The sequence below is a fragment of the Primulina huaijiensis genome, unplaced genomic scaffold (assembly GCF_012295235.1).
Source record: "Primulina huaijiensis isolate GDHJ02 unplaced genomic scaffold, ASM1229523v2 scaffold15321_ERROPOS2750371+, whole genome shotgun sequence".
NCBI lineage: Eukaryota > Viridiplantae > Streptophyta > Magnoliopsida > Lamiales > Gesneriaceae > Primulina > Primulina huaijiensis.
The window spans coordinates 54,086-72,748 of record NW_027343115.1 but is presented as its reverse complement, the minus strand read 5'-3'; the positions used below and the strand labels follow the sequence as shown (position 1 = coordinate 72,748).

The 18,663-nt window shown below is 33.1% G+C and overlaps 2 protein-coding genes across 2 annotated transcripts; both read right to left on the bottom strand.

Annotated features, from left to right (window-relative positions):
- Window positions 1-499: 499 nt before the first annotated feature.
- LOC140965877 (telomere repeat-binding protein 4-like) lies at window positions 500-4,971 on the bottom strand. Its single transcript, XM_073426105.1, has 10 exons — window positions 4,804-4,971; window positions 3,962-4,107; window positions 3,079-3,877; window positions 2,804-2,968; window positions 2,669-2,722; window positions 2,488-2,567; window positions 2,000-2,241; window positions 1,535-1,855; window positions 1,365-1,428; window positions 500-969 (listed from the first exon to the last, which is right to left on the bottom strand). The coding sequence occupies exons 2-10, from the start codon at window positions 4,040-4,042 to the stop codon at window positions 766-768; spliced, it is 2,010 nt and encodes a 669-aa protein (XP_073282206.1). The 5' UTR covers window positions 4,043-4,107; window positions 4,804-4,971; the 3' UTR covers window positions 500-765.
- Window positions 4,972-15,244: 10,273 nt separating this feature from the next.
- LOC140965869 (cysteine proteinase inhibitor 6-like) lies at window positions 15,245-17,279 on the bottom strand. The gene is made up of 4 exons (XM_073426090.1): window positions 17,028-17,279; window positions 16,427-16,646; window positions 16,071-16,216; window positions 15,245-15,620 (listed from the first exon to the last, which is right to left on the bottom strand). The coding sequence occupies exons 1-4, from the start codon at window positions 17,262-17,264 to the stop codon at window positions 15,483-15,485; spliced, it is 741 nt and encodes a 246-aa protein (XP_073282191.1). The 5' UTR covers window positions 17,265-17,279; the 3' UTR covers window positions 15,245-15,482.
- Between the last annotated feature and the right edge of the window lie 1,384 nt (window positions 17,280-18,663).

Here is an 18,663-nt window from a genome sequence, read left to right as displayed (position 1 = left end):
ATGTTCGGATCCATAATTTTGGAGAAAAATCACCTCCTCAAACAGTTAATTACACAACAATAATAATATTGTGTGGTCGAAATAATTTTATTTCGACATTGATACTATTTTTGACTCAGTTATAAAACCAAAGATATTTTTAATACTTTATCAAAGCTGGGAGTTCAAACTAAGATTTTATGTTCTATGGAGTATATCCTAAATTGAACTTGAATTGAGGATTTTTCTGTGATTTACCTTAATTATATAAATAGTTATTTTATTTTTAACAAAAGATAATTTCAGAATCATATGATGTTAGATAAATTATACTTCGAATATAGATGACAGAAGATCACAATCATCTCTTAGCATATATTCTTTTATAATGCGAAGTTCTATTATTATTATTATTGTACAAGAATTTTCAAATGTCTTCTTCAGGAATTCTGGCCATTGCCATTAACATCATAGAATAAAAATGGATAACATTTGGGAATATCAAAATTCAGAAGGAAACTAAAAGTTAAAAATCTGCAATAAATTATTTGCTTATTATTGTTTCAAAGTCTAAACAAATACACAACACTGTAATTTCAACTAGAACACCTTTATTCCACCAACTATTTACAAAGAGCCAGTTTAGCACAGACCAATCAGTGACTACGAGAAGAATACTACATCGATCGAACTTAAAATAAATCACACTTTTTTACAGTTCAATGGTCAAGTTTTCCTAAAGAAAGTGAAACTTTATACATTTTCACAAAGGAGGTTCCAAACTATTCATGCCCCAACCATTTCACCACGGATATCATCGACGATGTTAAGGCGTTCCATTGAATTCTTTCCATGTTGCTTCTTACACTGATGCTGAGACCAGTAACTGTGGGAGGATAAGACTCGGTTTAAGAGCTCCTGTGGCACTGGTTCGCCTCTTCTTTGCTGAGGGGATATGCTTGCCGTGTGAACTAAGGTTTTCCATTTATCCTGGAAAAAAAAAACCTTTCATCACATGGTCAAAAGTTTGATTTATTTCTTTGTTTGATCAAGTTATTAATTAGAATCTAAGCATATCCAAAACAATCCATGTGACAGGTTCTTTAGCTTTTAATGAAATCATAGTACTCAACAAAAGATTCGATTGGGTATTATACACCAATTAAACATGTGAAATACAGATAATATCAGGCAGATCATCTCCTAAAATGGCGGATCTTGAATTTAAAACTGACAGAAAGAATTCTTAAAACTAAATAACAAGAAGAACTAAGATCCTCAATCAAAAAAGTATACTTGTGGTTTAAGAAAGTATACTCGTGGAAGAGGAAACAAATTTCTAAATAGTAATAGTATTCAGATGATATGACAGATACATTTCCTACCTTCAAATCAACATAGGTTCTATGATCTGCATCCTCAAAAGCACGCTTTTTAACGTCACGCCACCTGCACAATGAAGTTAATTAAATATCTCAATTTATGTGATCGAAACATTGGAAGAAAATATTCTCAATAATCTACACTTCACATCCTCCAAGATCCTCTATATTACCTTCCTGTCCCAAGATTTTCAACTGCTTCAACCAGGGCTTCCACCTCTGATACAGAAAATGGTCTCCTTGTTCTACGCTGCGAAACTTCACCACGTTTAAGTTTCGGGTCCACTGGAACTAATGCTAGTGACTCCACATTCATTGGATTGATTGGAACCAAAGCCTTCGAATCCGGAGTTAAACAATCTGTTGACGCGTTAGTAGGGGTCTCAGGGGAGGCGATAGGCTTTCTTTTATCAACATCAGTATCCAACTTAGTAACAACTGGAATATCCGAGGAGCTTGAAATCCCCGAACCAAAGTCTGCAGTGGCGGGAGACCTGGAGATATGGTACATGATTAACAGGTCCACCGAAAAATGGAAAGCAATTCAAGAAATATCATTAAAGTAGGTAGTTCAACAGCATCATTTCTCAATCTGAAAAAATAATTGGAACTCCAATAAACTGAAGATATCATAATACCTAGGTAAGTTTTTATCAGCATCACATGGAAATGCTAGGGGAAGCTTCTTTGGAGTCATGGCCGACGAGAGATTCGTAAAACTTGGCTCTAATGTAAAACCGAGGGTGTCAAGATTGCAACTCTGGGAAATACCAGCCTGCTGCAGAGTTGTATTCTCATCTCGGACCTTCTTTCCTTGAAGAACCACCCCTACTCGTATTCCACCACCAAGTATAGCAGTAACAGCCTCCAATACAGTTCTCTGAAAAAAATGCAGAGAACTTCAATAGTTTAGCTTTCATGAATTAAATTTCCTAAGCATATTGCCATGCAGGAATAAAATCTCCACCACTTGTATGATTTAAATGAGTGCTATCGCCAAAATGGTAATCCTTGCAACTCACACCAAGATGGCATGATAAAATGCTCATGTGTCGCCTCTGCACAAAAATAAAGATACTACATATTGTAATTTGTATGTAACAGTGAATAATGAGAAAAGGCAAACCTTCAGAGAACCAACAGTTGTAGTTTCAGGGACTTCAACATAAAGTTCTGGCACCCTGAAAGACTTGATGCTAAATTTCACTGAATGAAGAGAGAAAAAAAATCCATAAGAACTTCTTTGTATCAAACAAAGATCAAGCTAGTAAAGGAATCCATGAATTTTGTGGTCAAATCTCTTGTACCACGAGAATCCTTCACTTTTTGGTGACCTTTCACTGTAGCTGACAGTGCACTTGCTGCAAGATATTACAATGATGCCTCAGAAACATAGCTAAAACCAGAACAAGATAATACAGTAAAACAAAATGACAGAGGACCTCGTTTTTCGGGAGAACTGGAAATACTTTCACCGCTGGCCTCCTGATCATATGCAATGGTAAAGCAGTGATCAAACAATTTCCGTTTCTTAATAGGTGCTCTTTGATACCTTTCTCGTGCATAAATGTTCTTCCTGTATCTGTAGAAGGACCTCATTCTCTCACCTGGTAACAAATATTATGTTGATGTGAGTAGATATAAATTATGCACAGATCATCAAAATGCAGAAATTTAAAACTTCTTACGATAATAAAAATATTTCAATTCTACTTACTAGAGTTATGAACATCACAATCCTTCAGCTTTGGAGCTACTTTCCGGTATTTGGATGTCAACATCTTCCTTATCCTACGGTTTCCACTCCATGGTTGTGGCCTAAAGGACCTAATCTTGGTGCTAGGTTTATTGCACCCAAAAGAATATTCATCATCATCACTATTTCCTAACTTTACATTACTCCAGTGGTTACTTAAGAAAGCCCCAGTGACGGGTCCCCTGTGCAAGGGCAACTGTACATTACTATCTGAATTAATCAGTACATTAGTATTCACAGATTCTGCAGTTGGATCCTTTACAATCGATGTGGTAGCCACAGATACGTCACTAATATGATTTTTGCTATCATTTGACTGCGATTCAAGTCCATTCTCCATTTTGTTATTAAACCTATCATCAGTCTTGCCCTCACAGAATCCTAGCTTAACATCTGAATCAACATTCTCGAGTAAGCCCAAGCTTGCATGTGCAGAAGAGCATTCCAAAATGGGAGTATTTCCCTCAAACGGAAATCCCTCCAAATTGGACAAGAGATTACGCTCCTGAACAAAAACTTCCGGAACAAATGCACTCTCAGCACAACTTCCATGGTCAAAGCCCTCTGATTTCAAAGGGTTACCATGCTGTCCCTTAACAAAACCATCTTGACCAATTCCAAGCTGCCCTTTCTCTTCGCCTGCATTACTGCAAGCAGAGCTTTCACTCTCCTGCAATAACTTTCCAGCTACAGCTGCAAGTAGTTCAAAGGGGCAAAGTTCTTTGTCTTCCACCAATTTCTTGAATGTGCGGCCTTTACTCTGCGGTACAAACAAGATGAGACACTTGTCTACATATACAATAATATGATGGCGTAAAATACATGATTTTAGACATAAAGTTACCCGAATCGATCTAGGAGCCCTAGGAATAACTGGAACTTGGAATCCATTCAACTTCTCATCCAACCTCTTCTTCGACACCATATCCTAGGCAGCATGCCAATATGAAATCATCAAATGCAATGATGTGATGTGAAGTCACCCTCAATCTACAAAAGTCGGGCATGCATCAGTCAACAGGAAACAAATCAGTCTCTTCACAGATGGTATAATTAATCAAAAAAGTCACGAACGTAGAAACAAAAAACCAGATAAAGCCTATGCTAACGAAACATGATTACTTCAATATAGTGGTTCAGTACATTCCAATCATTCATGAAGAAGAAAAGATGTAAACAAAAAAAAGTGAATTTCTTGACAAGTAAATTAAATCATCGGCAGGACACAACTCTTTTAACTTCTTTTCACATCATAGAACCTTCGCGCAATGGCACCCAAAAAACAGAGAAAACTGAAACAACAAAACGAATAAAATAAAACCACAAGTAGACGGTTGCAAACTCCAAATAAAAGAAAGATACAACATCATGCATTCAAGTTGGTCTTTTTATTTTTCAGTGTCGCAGAAAATACCACGCCAAACTTGCATTAAATTCCAGATCTGCCGCTAATCTTAAACAAGAATTCCCATTTTTGCACTCTAACCGAAATCACAAAATTTACAAGAATTCCATCAGATCTCAGGGAGATCAACAAGAATTGGGGAAAAAAACAAAAAAAAAACCCAACAAGACAATTTTTAAACAAACCCAAAAAAAAAAATCAGAGAAAAAGACAACAAAAGAAGAAATCGGAAGCCAAAATGATCACAAACAGAATATTTCTCCACAGAATTCGAATTTCACCACGATGATTGATCTGATTCGCGGAGAGAAATCTAGGCGTCGTTCTTGAACCTTTGACGTTTCTATACACAAAATTCGAATTTACGTCACGCAATGAACTACTGTTCGCTTTGATCTTGTCATAAGAATTAATAATATGCAAGAAATTTTATATAATCATTTGTATTAAACCTCTGAAAATACAACCAACCGTTTAATAAACCCCCGCTGTTTACTTTTCCTTCCAAATCTAATATTTTAATATACTTTTTTAGTGAGATAATTTAAAATTTTACTCTCCATTTCTTTTATCAATTTTTCTCAAGTTAGAGTTATCTTTAAATATTTATTTAATTAATCATAAAATATTTTTGTTTGAAAAAATTATCAAATAAATTTGAAATTCTCATACCAATGTGGATAATATAGCGTATATTATAATAGCTAAATCTAATCTCAACTGACCATAATATTTTCAATTCCAAAGTGCTAAAATTTATTATGAAATCTCCCGCGTTTTAAAAAGAGTAAGTATCTTGTGAGATGGTCTCACAAATTTTTATCTGTGAGACGGGTCAATCCTATCGATATTCACAATAAAAAGTAATACTCTTAGCATAAAAAGTAATAGTTTTTCATGGATGACTCAAATAAGAGATTCGACCTACGAAATTGATCCGTGAGACCGTCTCACATGAGTTTTTGTGTTTTAAAAATTGGAGAAGATATACTATTTAAAGTAATAAAATAATAATAATCTCAAATTTTCTTAATTTATTACAATTTCTACATCTTTTTACACAAAAATAATAATATTTTTAGTCGTAACTTTTTTTTATGTTAAATTAAATATTAAAAAATAAATTCCCATTCTTCTCTACGTAGGTGTGCGATGATATTGCTGCTAAACAATTATGTTAGTTGGGAGTAATTTAAAATAATTAATTAAATTTATTTTATTAATATAATTATTCGGGTATGCTGCGGTGGCCATATGCATGGATTAGATAATGAATATATTATTGACCACAAGACCGGATGAGCCGGTAGGAGGGGTAAAATAGTCCGGTAAAAAAGAGCTTAATATAATAGTGGGGGGTTTGGCCTTAAATCTCTAATCCTTGGACCACTTCCTATTTCATCAAACTCTTTGCAACCACCACTATGCCTCTCTTAGATAGGATCTGCCACGTGGTATTATACATATTTTTTTATTTTTCGTCAAATACAATTTTGTGTTATGAATCTCTATTTGATCCGATTTATAAAAAATATTATTTTTTAATTATATATATAGACGGACGAATGGACATCTCCATGTTTTTACCAATGAAACATGATCTTTATATCGCAGATGTTAGTTTCAAGTTCGAACGATATTTATCCTAAAATCTTTTAGGATATATAGTACGTTTCTTAATGTCATAATTGGATAAAACCGTAAAATATTATTAAAATAAAGATTGCATATGTGTACTGTATACAAATAAAATAAATATCATAATTGGATAAAACCGTCAAATATTATTAAAAAAAATTGTTTTTTACATAAGAGTCAATAAAACTCAAACCATAAATTGGCTCGATGAGTACCTACTCTAACAAGATCAGTATCTGACATTTATATGAAGTTGACGCCTTATTAAATAAACTCCTTGAGTCTCTACGCTTGGTTATCTGCTTTAACAGATAGTAACGCTGATGTTAAACATTAAATGAAACTGAATTCTGAATCAGCATTTCTTTAAAAAAGTTGACAGACCTTAAATTGAAGCGAAGTTTAAAATCAAGGGTGGGTTTTATACATTTTTGTCTTGTTGGAGGTGGTCATACTCTCCTCTGTCAATGCCACAACTGCATTGTAGGTGCAAACCAGGATGATAGGAATGAAACATAATGTACACGAAACGACACAAAGAACACATACCAACTGTTTCCGAATAGACTTCACCAGTCAAGTTTGTAAAGGTGTTTGATTTGCACCAAGCATATATATTAGTTCTGGCTTCATTTTCATATTAACATAGTTTTGATTTTATTATCACCTTTTCATCATTTTTTCTGATGTCTAGCTCAGGCGCTGCTCTTTCTGATTCTGACCTTAGAGGTGCAGATTTCTCTTTAGCCGATTTAAACCATGGTGCCGAATACTCTTTGTAGAATAATAGCTAGTTTGGATATTCTTTTAACTTTTTTTCGAAAAGCTGTAGAGACATGCGTCTACAACTTTGAACCATCTCTGCACCAAAACACGCACCATGATTGTTTGAGCAAAATATTCACATTTGGCTTCATATATGAGCATAAATTCATTGTACACTTGGGAGCGAGGGTAGATTTGGAGTTTTGGAATGATGGCAACGTTATTTGCCATCTTGCATTCAAGAACGGAACAATCATCCAGTTGAACCTTTTTTCTTGAAAATTCATGGATTTATTTATTTGTGTTTGATTGAATTGGAGAAATTATTATTAAAAAAATCGACTTTTTGAGGAGAATGCAATTTCTTGCTTCCGAAATATAAATGTTGCATGTTCGAGTGACTTCATATGATATGAAATCATGCATACATAGGAAAATTTGAGCAATATTGCTAACTTGGAAGGAGTTCTTGCAACGGGAAACACATCTTTCAAAGGTTCAACCATCACAAGTGCGCGCAGGTATATATATGAGAAATATAAACCATAACTTGATTTGCTAAAGTTGATGCATAACTTGCGTTTTTGGCACTTGTGGATGCTGTTATTTTTTAAGCATAACTTGTGTTTTCCTTGTATATTCTTGTTCCACAACTTTAATTTATTTAACCCTTTTTCCTATAACAAAATTCATTGTCCTGTGTGAAACTAATGGGTAATAAACTCTGTTTGCTTCCAAGCTTGATATTTTTGGATTGTAATTTCATGGTCGAGAACTCTTGTTCCGATATTCATAATTTTCGATTCTATTCTCCATGCAATATGATCTTTTCTAATCAATGCTCTGAATGTTATCATGGTATTTGATGTTCTCATTATGGGAATGGTATAGAACAAACCCTTCATCACATTTTTTTCCTGGATTTCTCTGATATTTTTGTCATATTTGGTACCAATCAGACTTTACTGATGTTCCATTAATTAAGACTTAAGAGACGACCAACGACAGTACCTATGTAAAGTTGCCAAAGGGTAATGATTCATCAGTGGCTCTTGCTGTCACTCTTTCGCATAGTAAGGCGCTTGTTTGACTGAAGTGATTTTCGTGTTTTCTCCATAGGGTGAATCCAGTAACAGGAAATGAGACTCGATCGAGAGACGTTGCTATGTAGGTAATATGTTCTTTTGGAGGTACAAAAGTTTCCATTTTCTTTGGTGAGAGATACACTCCGAGCCTGCTACGAACTACTTAATGTTCTATGTGCATACGTTTATTAAATCGTTGAGTGATATATTATATATGGTTTTAAAGTTTTTTTGAGGCGTGTGGTTTTTTTTTTCTTGAATTATTATTTGTTGTTATAGTTGTAAATTAAGGCGATGGATAGGTTTCACACTGTTTCAATTTTCTATATAATTTTACGTTGTTTTCTATACTGTGGTCTAATACCTTTTCAGAATCTCACCGATTTTTAAAAATTTACAAAGAATCTTGCAGTAATCTCACGGATTTTTAAAGATTTACAAAGAATCTTGCAGATTTATTTTGTACGACTTTTATTGACATTTGTAAATTTTTTAATAAAACCGTATTGATTTTTAATCTGTTATTATGATTTTTTTTAAATTTATTTGAACTAATAATTGAACGTGAATAACTTTTTATTTATTTCAAATATTTTTCTCACTCAATATAATATTTTTTTATGTTGATTTTACGAAAGACAATAAATAAGTAAGTACTAACTTATTGCGATTAAGCTTCAGTTATTCAATTCAACATGTTTATTTAAATAATTAATATTTTTAAAAAAATACAACAATAGTTTTCAATATTAATAAATAATCAAACTTAAAATAATTTCATTCATTTTAAATAATTTTTTTGTATAAAAAATATATCAATTTTGTTTTGTACAATATGTCAAACAAAAAAAAATAAACAAAACAATTATTTATACCAGAAAATAAATAATATGTTAAAATATTTGTAATTATGGTAATTTTATAAAATTTTAATATATATAATTTATTATAGTTATTCTTATATATGTGTTGATGAACTTCTAAAATTATGTATCAGTCATACACATTTAAATTGTACTTATTAAAAATAATTATTATTTTCAATTTATATGTCGATAAAATATTATAATTTTTTTTATTATGTAGTGTAATAATTTTTTATAAATTTTAATAAATATAATCTTAAATTTTATGAGGTTTTGTGATTGAAACTCCTAAAATAAAATAAACGATGTTAATAATTTTGATTTTAAACTATTGTTAGCAATAAAAAAAATTTGCTTTTAAATAATACAAATAAAAGAAAAAATAAATGTATGAGAAAAAAATGCAAATTTTAATGTTTGTATTGAGTATGTAAGTTTGACTGATTTCTCAATTAAATGTACATCTAAATCTTTAGCTTGAATCAAAGACATTTTTAGATATTTTATTGTTGTACCTTAAGCTTTAATTCTTGTAATTCTATTGACATTTTGAATACATATAGACTTTTGTAGAATTTTTAAAAATAAAGTTTGAATATCACATGACTTTTAAAATTTTACAAAAGTTTATATTGAATACCACTAAACTTTTATAAAGTATATAAAAGTCTATATTGAACATCTATAGATTTTTTTTTTGAACTCATTAAAAATTATTAAAAATCTATAACCAATGTTTCAATATATTAGTTTGATATTCAAGAGACAAACCAGGGAAAATTAAGTTTATTATTGCCATTCACTTATTTTATGCGAGATGTAATTGATTTTCAACTATTGACAAAAATATTCCCGTGATCTTCTTGGTTGATGAGACGTTATGGTCATTGAAAAAAATCACGTGTAAGAATAAAAGTGACAAGTGAGCTATTAGATGTTCATTTGGCATTGTCTAAGACTATAGGCTGAACTCTACGGATGTTCTTCTTTGAGTTAAATGTATGGTTTTTCATTTGAATTATTAATATATATGTCGGACTATTGCAACAAAATTTCGGTTAAACCAAATTAATCGATCGAATCGAGTCAATTCGGAAATTCAGTTCGGTTATTTCGAAAATTCGGTTTTTCAATTAACAAAAATTCGATTATATCGGTTAATCGGTTCGGTTACGATTTTCAAAATTTTGAAATCGGTTAACCGAATTAACCGATATAATAAATAATATTATTTAATAAATTTTTATTTTTTTAATCAATTTTTATATATATTTAATTTTTAATTTTGAAATCAACCTTAATTCTAATTCTAATAAACCCTTAATTTTAAAATCAACCTTATCAATTTTTATATATATTTTAATTTTTAATTTTTATGTTTTTATGCATTTGTGTAGACTGTAGTATTCAATAAAAATTACATATATAATTAAAGTTAAATCATAATTTTTTTAAAACTAATCGGTTAATTCGATCACTGATCGATTTAACCGATTTTAATTCGGTTCGGTTTTCATCGGTTATGAAATTTAATTCGATCGGTTCGGTTATGACTAAATATTTCGGTTCGGTTCGGTTATGGCTAATTCGGTTCGGTCGGTAACAGAACCGATCGAATGCTCATTAGGACTCGACTATTCTCCAGGAATTGATATTACAAACGTTTTTATTGTTATTTTAAGAAGCCAAAGAAAATCCATACGCTGAAAATGGCCAAATGAGAGACCACCACACCGCAAAGCTACCAAAAACACCTTTTGTAGCTTTCATGCATTCAATTCACGCTCATAAATCCCCCCCTTTTCCTTCACGCGCACACAGACATAGACACAATTCTCTCCTGGAACACTGCAATGGAGCATCGTCAGTACACTCCCACTTTCCCAAAATACTCAACGAGAAATCCTTCATCCTTTCAAGAATTAGTGCGTTGCAAGAAGATTCTACAGTTGCAGCTTCTGCCGAAGAGAATTCAGGTCTTCACAAGCTCTAGGTGGACACATGAATGTTCACAGGAGGGATAAAGAAAAGCTCAAGCAACAATACTCCCCCAAGTCGTCCCCTTCAGATCAAAGCTCTCGTATGCAGAAAGATTCGGCAATGTTCTTTCTCGACATTGATTTCAGGGGTCTGCAGATGTTTCCTTCTGCTGGTGATCATGAAATCCGAACAGTACCATTGTTCGAGGACGGTGAGTTGTTAGATGAGACAGTAGCGAGCTGTAAGAGGATCAAGAAAAGTGACCGTAACTTGCCATGTTTGCGAAGGGAACTGTTCACAGGTTGTAAGAAGATCACTGGTTCCGTGGAAGATGTGGATCTTGAGCTCAGGCTAGGATAAAAACCCCCCCTCCCTGCGGTGAAGTGAAATAAATACTGAAGTCGAAATGGATGCAGAGTACCGTGGACATGCATTAAAATTAATATTCATCTATTGGATATGATAAACATATCAAAATCGTACATTCAATAGATGAGTTTTACTTTATTTACTAAGATTGGCACAGTTGGTGGGCAATATAGCATAAGATTTTAGCATCATTTATCATGGAAATTATAAGGATATAATATCAATGTTACAGTTTCTCCTTTATCTCAGAAGTTGATTTTCATTAGTTATTATTCATATATTATAATGCTTATGTTCTACAGGCTTGTTCGTTGATACTAACAAGTAACTTTCTATTCAACCATATGTTATAGACGTACAATTTCACTAGCTATCTCAAAGCAAACTGAGTATATATGTCCTAGATATTTGCAACATAAAAGTTAGCAATATATATATATTATATACATATATATATATATACACACGTTGAGAATGCAATCAAAGTCTCACATTAGAAATATAAAAAAAAGATCCTAAGTTAATAAGATAAAATGATATTTCTATTAGTACGATATTTTTTTGATAAAAACCAAAAGTAAATATATGAAAACTTGGACTCAAAGTGGATAATATCTCAGGCACCAACAATTACAGCCTTTGGAGAATCAAAATGAAAGTGATCCCGGTTCACAGTTGTCTGTCGGCTACTATCAATGAAGAATCGTTCAAAGAAATGACAGACACAAAGAAGACTGCGAAAATTTATTCAAAGGTACATATGCAATCTTATTAAGTTTAGGCGACGAAGTACTACGAGAAGTCACCGCCGAAGAACTGACTGCACTCAAGCTGTGGGAGAAACTTGAGAGTTTATATCTCAAGAAATCACTAGCTAATTCTTAAATAAATCGTTGTACTCAATTTATATGGAAGAAAGAAAATATCTAAGAAAGCCTATGGATGACTTCAACAAAATCATTCTCGATCTCAAGAACATCGACATCAAGATTGAAGAAGAGGACTATACGATTCTCATATTGAGCTCTCTGCCAAAATCATATGAGCACTTTGTTGATAGAATGATGTATGGAAAAGAAACACTCACCATTGCTGAAGTCAAATCAGCACTCAATTCAAAAGAATTGCAGAGGAAACATGAGACCAAGGATGAACTCAATGGTGAGGAGTTGATGGTCAGAGGAAGATCTATGAAACGAGAATCAAGAAACCACAGGAGCAAATCAGGATCTTAGCCCAGAAGTAAACGGAAAATTTTCATTTGCCACAAATAGTGCATTTCAAGAAGGATTGTCCGGAGAGGAAATGGAAGAATCAAGAAAATACCAAAGAAAGTGTAGATTCAGCTATTGTAAGTGACGGCTATGAATCTTCAGAAGTGTTATTTGCAGCTGTTTCTGAACCAAAATGACAATTGGATATGGGACTCATGATGTTCCTTCCATATGTGTCCAATCCGGGAATGGTTTCATGACTTTGTAGAAGCTGAAACAGGATATGTTCTCTTAGGAAACAATAAAGAGTGCAAAATAAAATGGACAGGAACCATTGAGTTAAAGCTAGCTGATCGATGCAGAAGAACAATATCTGATGTCAGGTTTGTTCCAGACATGAAAAGAAACCTCCTATCAGTGGGAATGCTAGATTCTAATGGTTTCAATGTCAAGGTCGAGGGAGGGACACTGAATGTGTTGAAAGGTTCACTCACAGTGATGAAGAGATTCAAAAGAAATGGTTTATACATCCTGGAAGCAGAGACAATTGTGGGATCCATGGATGCAATAGCTAGGAAACATGATAAAACCAGCTTGTGGCATGCGCCATATAAGCGAGAAAGGCCTTGTTGAATTGGGAAAACGGAACATATTAAGTGGAGATAGAATTCAAGAACTTAGTTTCTGTGAAGATTGCATCTCGCTGAGAGGATGAATAACACCATCCTTGAACGTGTGAGAAGCATGCTATCAAAGGCAGGTCTGCATCTAAAGCTTTGGGCTGAGGCTGTGGAGACAGCTTGCTACTTGATTAAAAGATGCCCATCATCTGCCATTAACTTCAAGACACCTCAGGAGATGTGGAGTGGAAATCCCTCCGACCATACAAACTCAAGAATATTCTGGTGTACAACATATGCACATATAAGGCAAGATAAATTACTTCCAAGAGCCAAGAAATGTGTGTTTCTGGGATACGCCGAGGGTGTCAAGGGATAGAAGTAGTGGTGTGTTGAAACTGGAAATGAGAAATTAACAATAAGTAGAGATGTAGCTTTTACTGAGGATGCGTTTCCATTCAAAACCCTATCAACACCTAATGATCATATGCCAAACCAAGACAGTAACTTGCAACTACGATTGATAATAGTGTTGGATCAAAAGTTACTGACTCTCAGGACCAACAGATCAAGACCAGTTATCTTCAGATAACAATGACTTCCATTGCACAACAAGCGGTATCGTCTATAGGAAACAATCACGGTCTAAATCGATCTATGTGGGTAGAATTTTCGACTACTTAAAACGAAGGAGGTAGGGGCTCCCAGTAAAATCCATGATGAGATCGAGGGTGCTCTTAACAAAAAGCATGCGGTCCAAATGCAGTGGAGAGGAGTAACATCGAGGATGAACATATGAGATTTGAGGAGATGCCCTAACCAAGAAAAGAATGATTATCCTATTAAGGATATATATGATTATTGAGAATGCAACTAATATCATATTGGAAATAGAAGGTGAAGAACATGAGCTAATAAGACGAAAAGATATCTACGTTGGTGTGAGACCTTTTTAGTAGAGACCAAAAACAAATCCGTGAGAGTTTACTCAAAGTTGACAATATCGTATAATTGTAGACATATATGATTTTCATCGGACATATATATATATACACACACACACTTTCCATCCAAATAATTTTTTTTGCCTTTTTTTAAAAGTTTTTTAATTTTTTTCTCCCAACTTCCGCTCCGTCCCTGCATACACACACGTGTATATATATATATATATTCAATAAAATGAAAAATCTGAGGGGGGCGGTGGCATCCCCGCTCCGTCACTGTGTGTATGATGAGTATGTTCGTTGTCCCCATCTCTGAAGGTTGCAGAATTCAATCTTGCAATAATTTTATTATATTTTCTAATTTTTAAAATAGAAGTCTGATGGACCATTGACTTATAATCCAAGCAATTAATAATTCTGAAAAGTAGGCATTTATTTATATGGTAAATTGACGTAACGAATATATTATATTCCTGGGATGGCATCATGCCCAAATCAATTAGCTGTCATGCAGAACACCGATTTACGTTCAAATGCCTACAAACATGCATGTCATCAAAGTTTTCTAAAAGATAGTTTTATTTTAAAAAAAAAACCTGAAAGATAACTTGTGATACAAATTAGCTTGTAAGACAATATATAAAATAATATTATTTTGTAATAAAATCTAAGAAAAACATATCTATAAGATTTGACACTTAATTTTTGTTATTTGACAAGTAAATCTATTAAATTTTGAATAGTGACATTTGATGTGTTGGAATGGTGCAGTGGTGGTAGCATTAATTAACTAAACAAGATGCTTGGATGCTGACGTTCCAATAGGGATGATGCTGACTTTTACATCTATCTGTAACGATGCTTTAAATTTAGATTTTATTCAAATTGTACAAACGGATTTAATCGATGATGAGTTATTACTATTATTATTATTATTTTTTTATCGAAACCATTAGTTTGATAATATAAAACTTGGGTCCAGTCTGATTCGAATCGTGGAACCCGATTTGATTCTCCAAGAAACGCCAAAAAGCACTATACAAATTAAAATGACGAAATTGGGAATTCCAGATAAAAGTATCCCATCCTAATTTAAACCTTTTTTTGTTGAAAAAACGTATCATTTAAGCTTCTCACGTGAACCGTAAATTAATTTCTAATAATACCCCAACGGTTATCATAAACCTTTCTTGAGAACAAGCTTTTAAAAGAAATAAGATACGGACAAGCAAAAGCAATGAAAAAACAAAAGAGCAGCACGAGGCAGAAACAAAAGAAGGGCCACTTTCATCGACAAAACAACCAAGTCAAAAGTGTAGCACACGGACAATACAACACAATTCAAGATCCTTACATAACATGACCTTTGATGATAGTATTCAGCCAGCACGATTAGTTACTTAACATAAGCTTATTCGGACACTACCCTTTATTGTTAGAAAGTTATGCAGACAGCATCGATACTAGTCAGTTCAGCAGTTAAGAGTGGTGAGACTCCATCTGATTCAACAGGAAATTACCTTCACTATTCCTATGCACCTCAACTTTGAACTTCTCCTCTTTAGCTCCTCTGTTCACCTTGAGAAGCATGTCGAACTTAGCAGAAGCATCGACCACCTAGTACAGGGAGTTGGACAGAATAGATTATCATCCTATTTGCATTTGATTTTACTGACCAGCACACAAGGAGTGACTTGCACACTCTCGAGTATGGTAGTGCATTTTCTATGATATATGGCTTTACATTTTCGATGTATATTTTCAGTAAATGTTAAGACAAATATTCTCGACCACATCACAAAGCCTTTGGTGTGGCCGTGAGGCAATAACGCAGCAAAAAAAAGTATCATAAGTATGCAGATGGCATAAACCAACAAGGCAGCCAAAAAATAGTTGATCTAATCCATGAGATCGAAAAATATGCAAAGGACCGGGATGCTTTGATATCTATTATAAGAAAAGTCTATTTGTTTCAAGATTCCTTGAATTGATTCAAGGGAGTCTAACAAATTAAGAATGATAATACATAAACATACTTATCCGAGCCAAAAAAAATCATACGTCTACCTCAGCGTTAGCATGGACAATTTCCCTAAGTTCGTAAGGAAACAACGAGTTAGATCTCTCCTGAATAGTTTTCACAGCATGTTGTGCGGCATCTTGAACAACTGGATCATGCACAGGCACCGATTGCCATCCAAATCCCTGTTCATCTGATTTGAAACAAAATCATAACAACCATTTTCTATCCCCACGAAAACCAAAAAAGGTCATTACTTTCCTGAACAACCTCTACTTTTCTATTGTGCCAACCTACCGAGTCTATGAACAAGATCAGCAAGCGTACAGTTCAACAAAGGTCGATAAACTAGAGGCCGTAATGAACTTATCCTGAAATAACTGGACTAAATCGGCAGCTATACCTTTCTTAACACCGAGATCTGAGGACGTAAACGAAGGAACATCTTCAACATGCCTGAATTCTTGCAGCTCCTTGAAGTTCATCCATGGTTTTACCCAAACTTTTGCGTCATAAATCTTCTTCTTCCCAGCATCAAGTATCTCAAGTGTAAGATGATGCATAGTACCAGCAACGACTTGTTCTTTCGCCTTCACTACCCTCGCCAACTCAAACAATGAATTCTGGAAAGATAATCGAATATAGCTTATTAGATAAAATACGAATTAAGCCAGGGATTTAGTTGCATGGAGGAAGAAGAAAGAAAAACGCCTGATGAATATGTATATCTCTACTTCAAGACAATATCTCCGTTACTACACAGTAAATCTTGCAGAAAACTACCTAGAATTTGTTAGCATTAAAAATCTGTCATTCCTTAGGAAGGAAAAATTCGGACAAACCCAATTTGTTAGCATTAAAAAAACTCCAAATTCAACGAGTCATTTTCGTTAAAAAATACAAACTTCGCTCCAAAACACAACCCTAACACTCAAATTCCTCCTCCCGAATTATGAAAAAGAAGCAACTTAATCAAAACGGAGAAAAAACAAGACAACGCACACCTCCTTTTTGTTATTCTCTTGGACAGCAAAACGGGCGATGTTTTCGATCTCGGCGCTGTTTTCAGAGTTGGAAGATTCGCGAACGCCTCCGAGGGTGGAAGCCATTTGAATCGGATGATTATCTTCGCCGCCGCAAAACCCTAGCTTTTCTTCGAGAACGACAGCAATGGCTGATGAAGAAAACCAAAGCAGCAGGATGCAATAGAAACGGAAATTCAACAAATAAATTGGTCTCATTTGCTTCAGTTTAACCATTTTTCTTAACACGCAAGTAAACAAAATTGTATTTAAATTCTACCAAAATATTAATAATAATTATTATTATATAGCGATTAAAAGACTGGATGAGGTAATTAAAATATGGTTTTGTGAAAATATATATTAATAAAAAAATTAATACCACCTACTTTAGATATAAATAAAAATTAAAAAACTAGACTTTTAAGTAAATAGATTAATAAAAATAAAAATAAAAGTAAAATAGATGATAAATTAATTAAAGATGTTTTTTCCTCTTCTAATTTTTTTCCTGAGAAATTAATTATGTTGGGTGGCGTGGAGGGATGTGGCTTCGTGTAACCTTATACCATCTCACCATTGTGGTGCCATGATATTTCACTACAATCTAGCACCAAAACTGGCGCTGGATTGGAGCAGCATTGCTGCCCCACAATTTTTTTTATTTTTTTTATTTTTTTTGTTTTTAATTTGATTAATTTAATATAAGTGTTTAATTCTTAATTAATTAATATTTTTTTGAAATTTTAATTATAAAATTTTTAATATTCTGATTAGAAATTAATTAAGTGTAAAAATAAAAAATAAAAAAACACATATTAAATTAATAATGCGTTAAAATGGTACAATATATAAATTATAATATTTAATTATCATTATATTATCAAATTATAAATAATTAACATAAAACAGAAATATTAATATTGAAAAGAAAAAGAATATTCTTGGAATATTCTATTGTAGTGTAAAATGTAGTGCAATGTGGTTGGAGATGATTTTGGTGTAACACCAATTTAGTGCGGAATGTAGTGCAGTGGATTGGAGATGGCCTTAGCACTTGGCTTAAGCTGCAAGCGTCCGAATTTGTCTTACCATTGAATTCAACTACATCGATCATCGTTTCATAGCCGTTATAGTAGGGATGGCAATGGGTAGGGTATGGGTCGGATTTCATACTTCCATCAACATACCTATTTATTAAATTCATCCCCATACCCATCGGGTATTGAATTTCATCCTCATCCCCATACTCATCGGATTATCGGATACTCATACCCTACCCAAATACTCAATTATCATATACAATTGAATTTTTTCAAATTTAAATTGTTTCAATGAAGTTATGAATATTTAAAAAATTATTTAAATGAACAATAAGAAAAATTATTAACGCTTTATAATAAGTGTGTGTGTGTGTATATATATATATATAATGAAGTTTTATATATTTTCTTCTTTTTTAATATACAAAACATCGTTTTCTTTAATTTTCAAATTTATGATTATATGTATTGAAAACTCCGAAAATCGATGGATTGACTGATGAATCTTTAATATAAATAAATATAATTACTATATATATACATGTATACATACATATATATATATATGTATACAT

What these genes read in the sequence shown, in the direction of transcription:
- LOC140965869 (XM_073426090.1), bottom strand. Translation starts at nt 17,264, where the DNA reads ATGAGACCAATTTATTTGTTGAATTTCCGTTTCTATTGCATCCTGCTG. An exon ending in AAGAGAATAACAAAAAGGAG is followed by an intron (nt 16,647 to 17,027) that starts GTGTGCGTTGTC and finishes TTATCTTTCCAG; the next exon opens with AATTCATTGTTTGAGTTGGC. An exon ending in AGATCTCGGTGTTAAGAAAG is followed by an intron (nt 16,217 to 16,426) that starts GTATAGCTGCCG and finishes GTTTCAAATCAG; the next exon opens with ATGAACAGGGATTTGGATGG.
- LOC140965877 (XM_073426105.1), bottom strand. Translation starts at nt 4,042, where the DNA reads ATGGTGTCGAAGAAGAGGTTGGATGAGAAGTTGAATGGATTCCAAGTT. An exon ending in TTGTGATGTTCATAACTCTA is followed by an intron (nt 2,969 to 3,078) that starts GTAAGTAGAATT and finishes ATTTGTTACCAG; the next exon opens with GTGAGAGAATGAGGTCCTTC. An exon ending in GAACCTATGTTGATTTGAAG is followed by an intron (nt 970 to 1,364) that starts GTAGGAAATGTA and finishes TTTTTTTTCCAG; the next exon opens with GATAAATGGAAAACCTTAGT.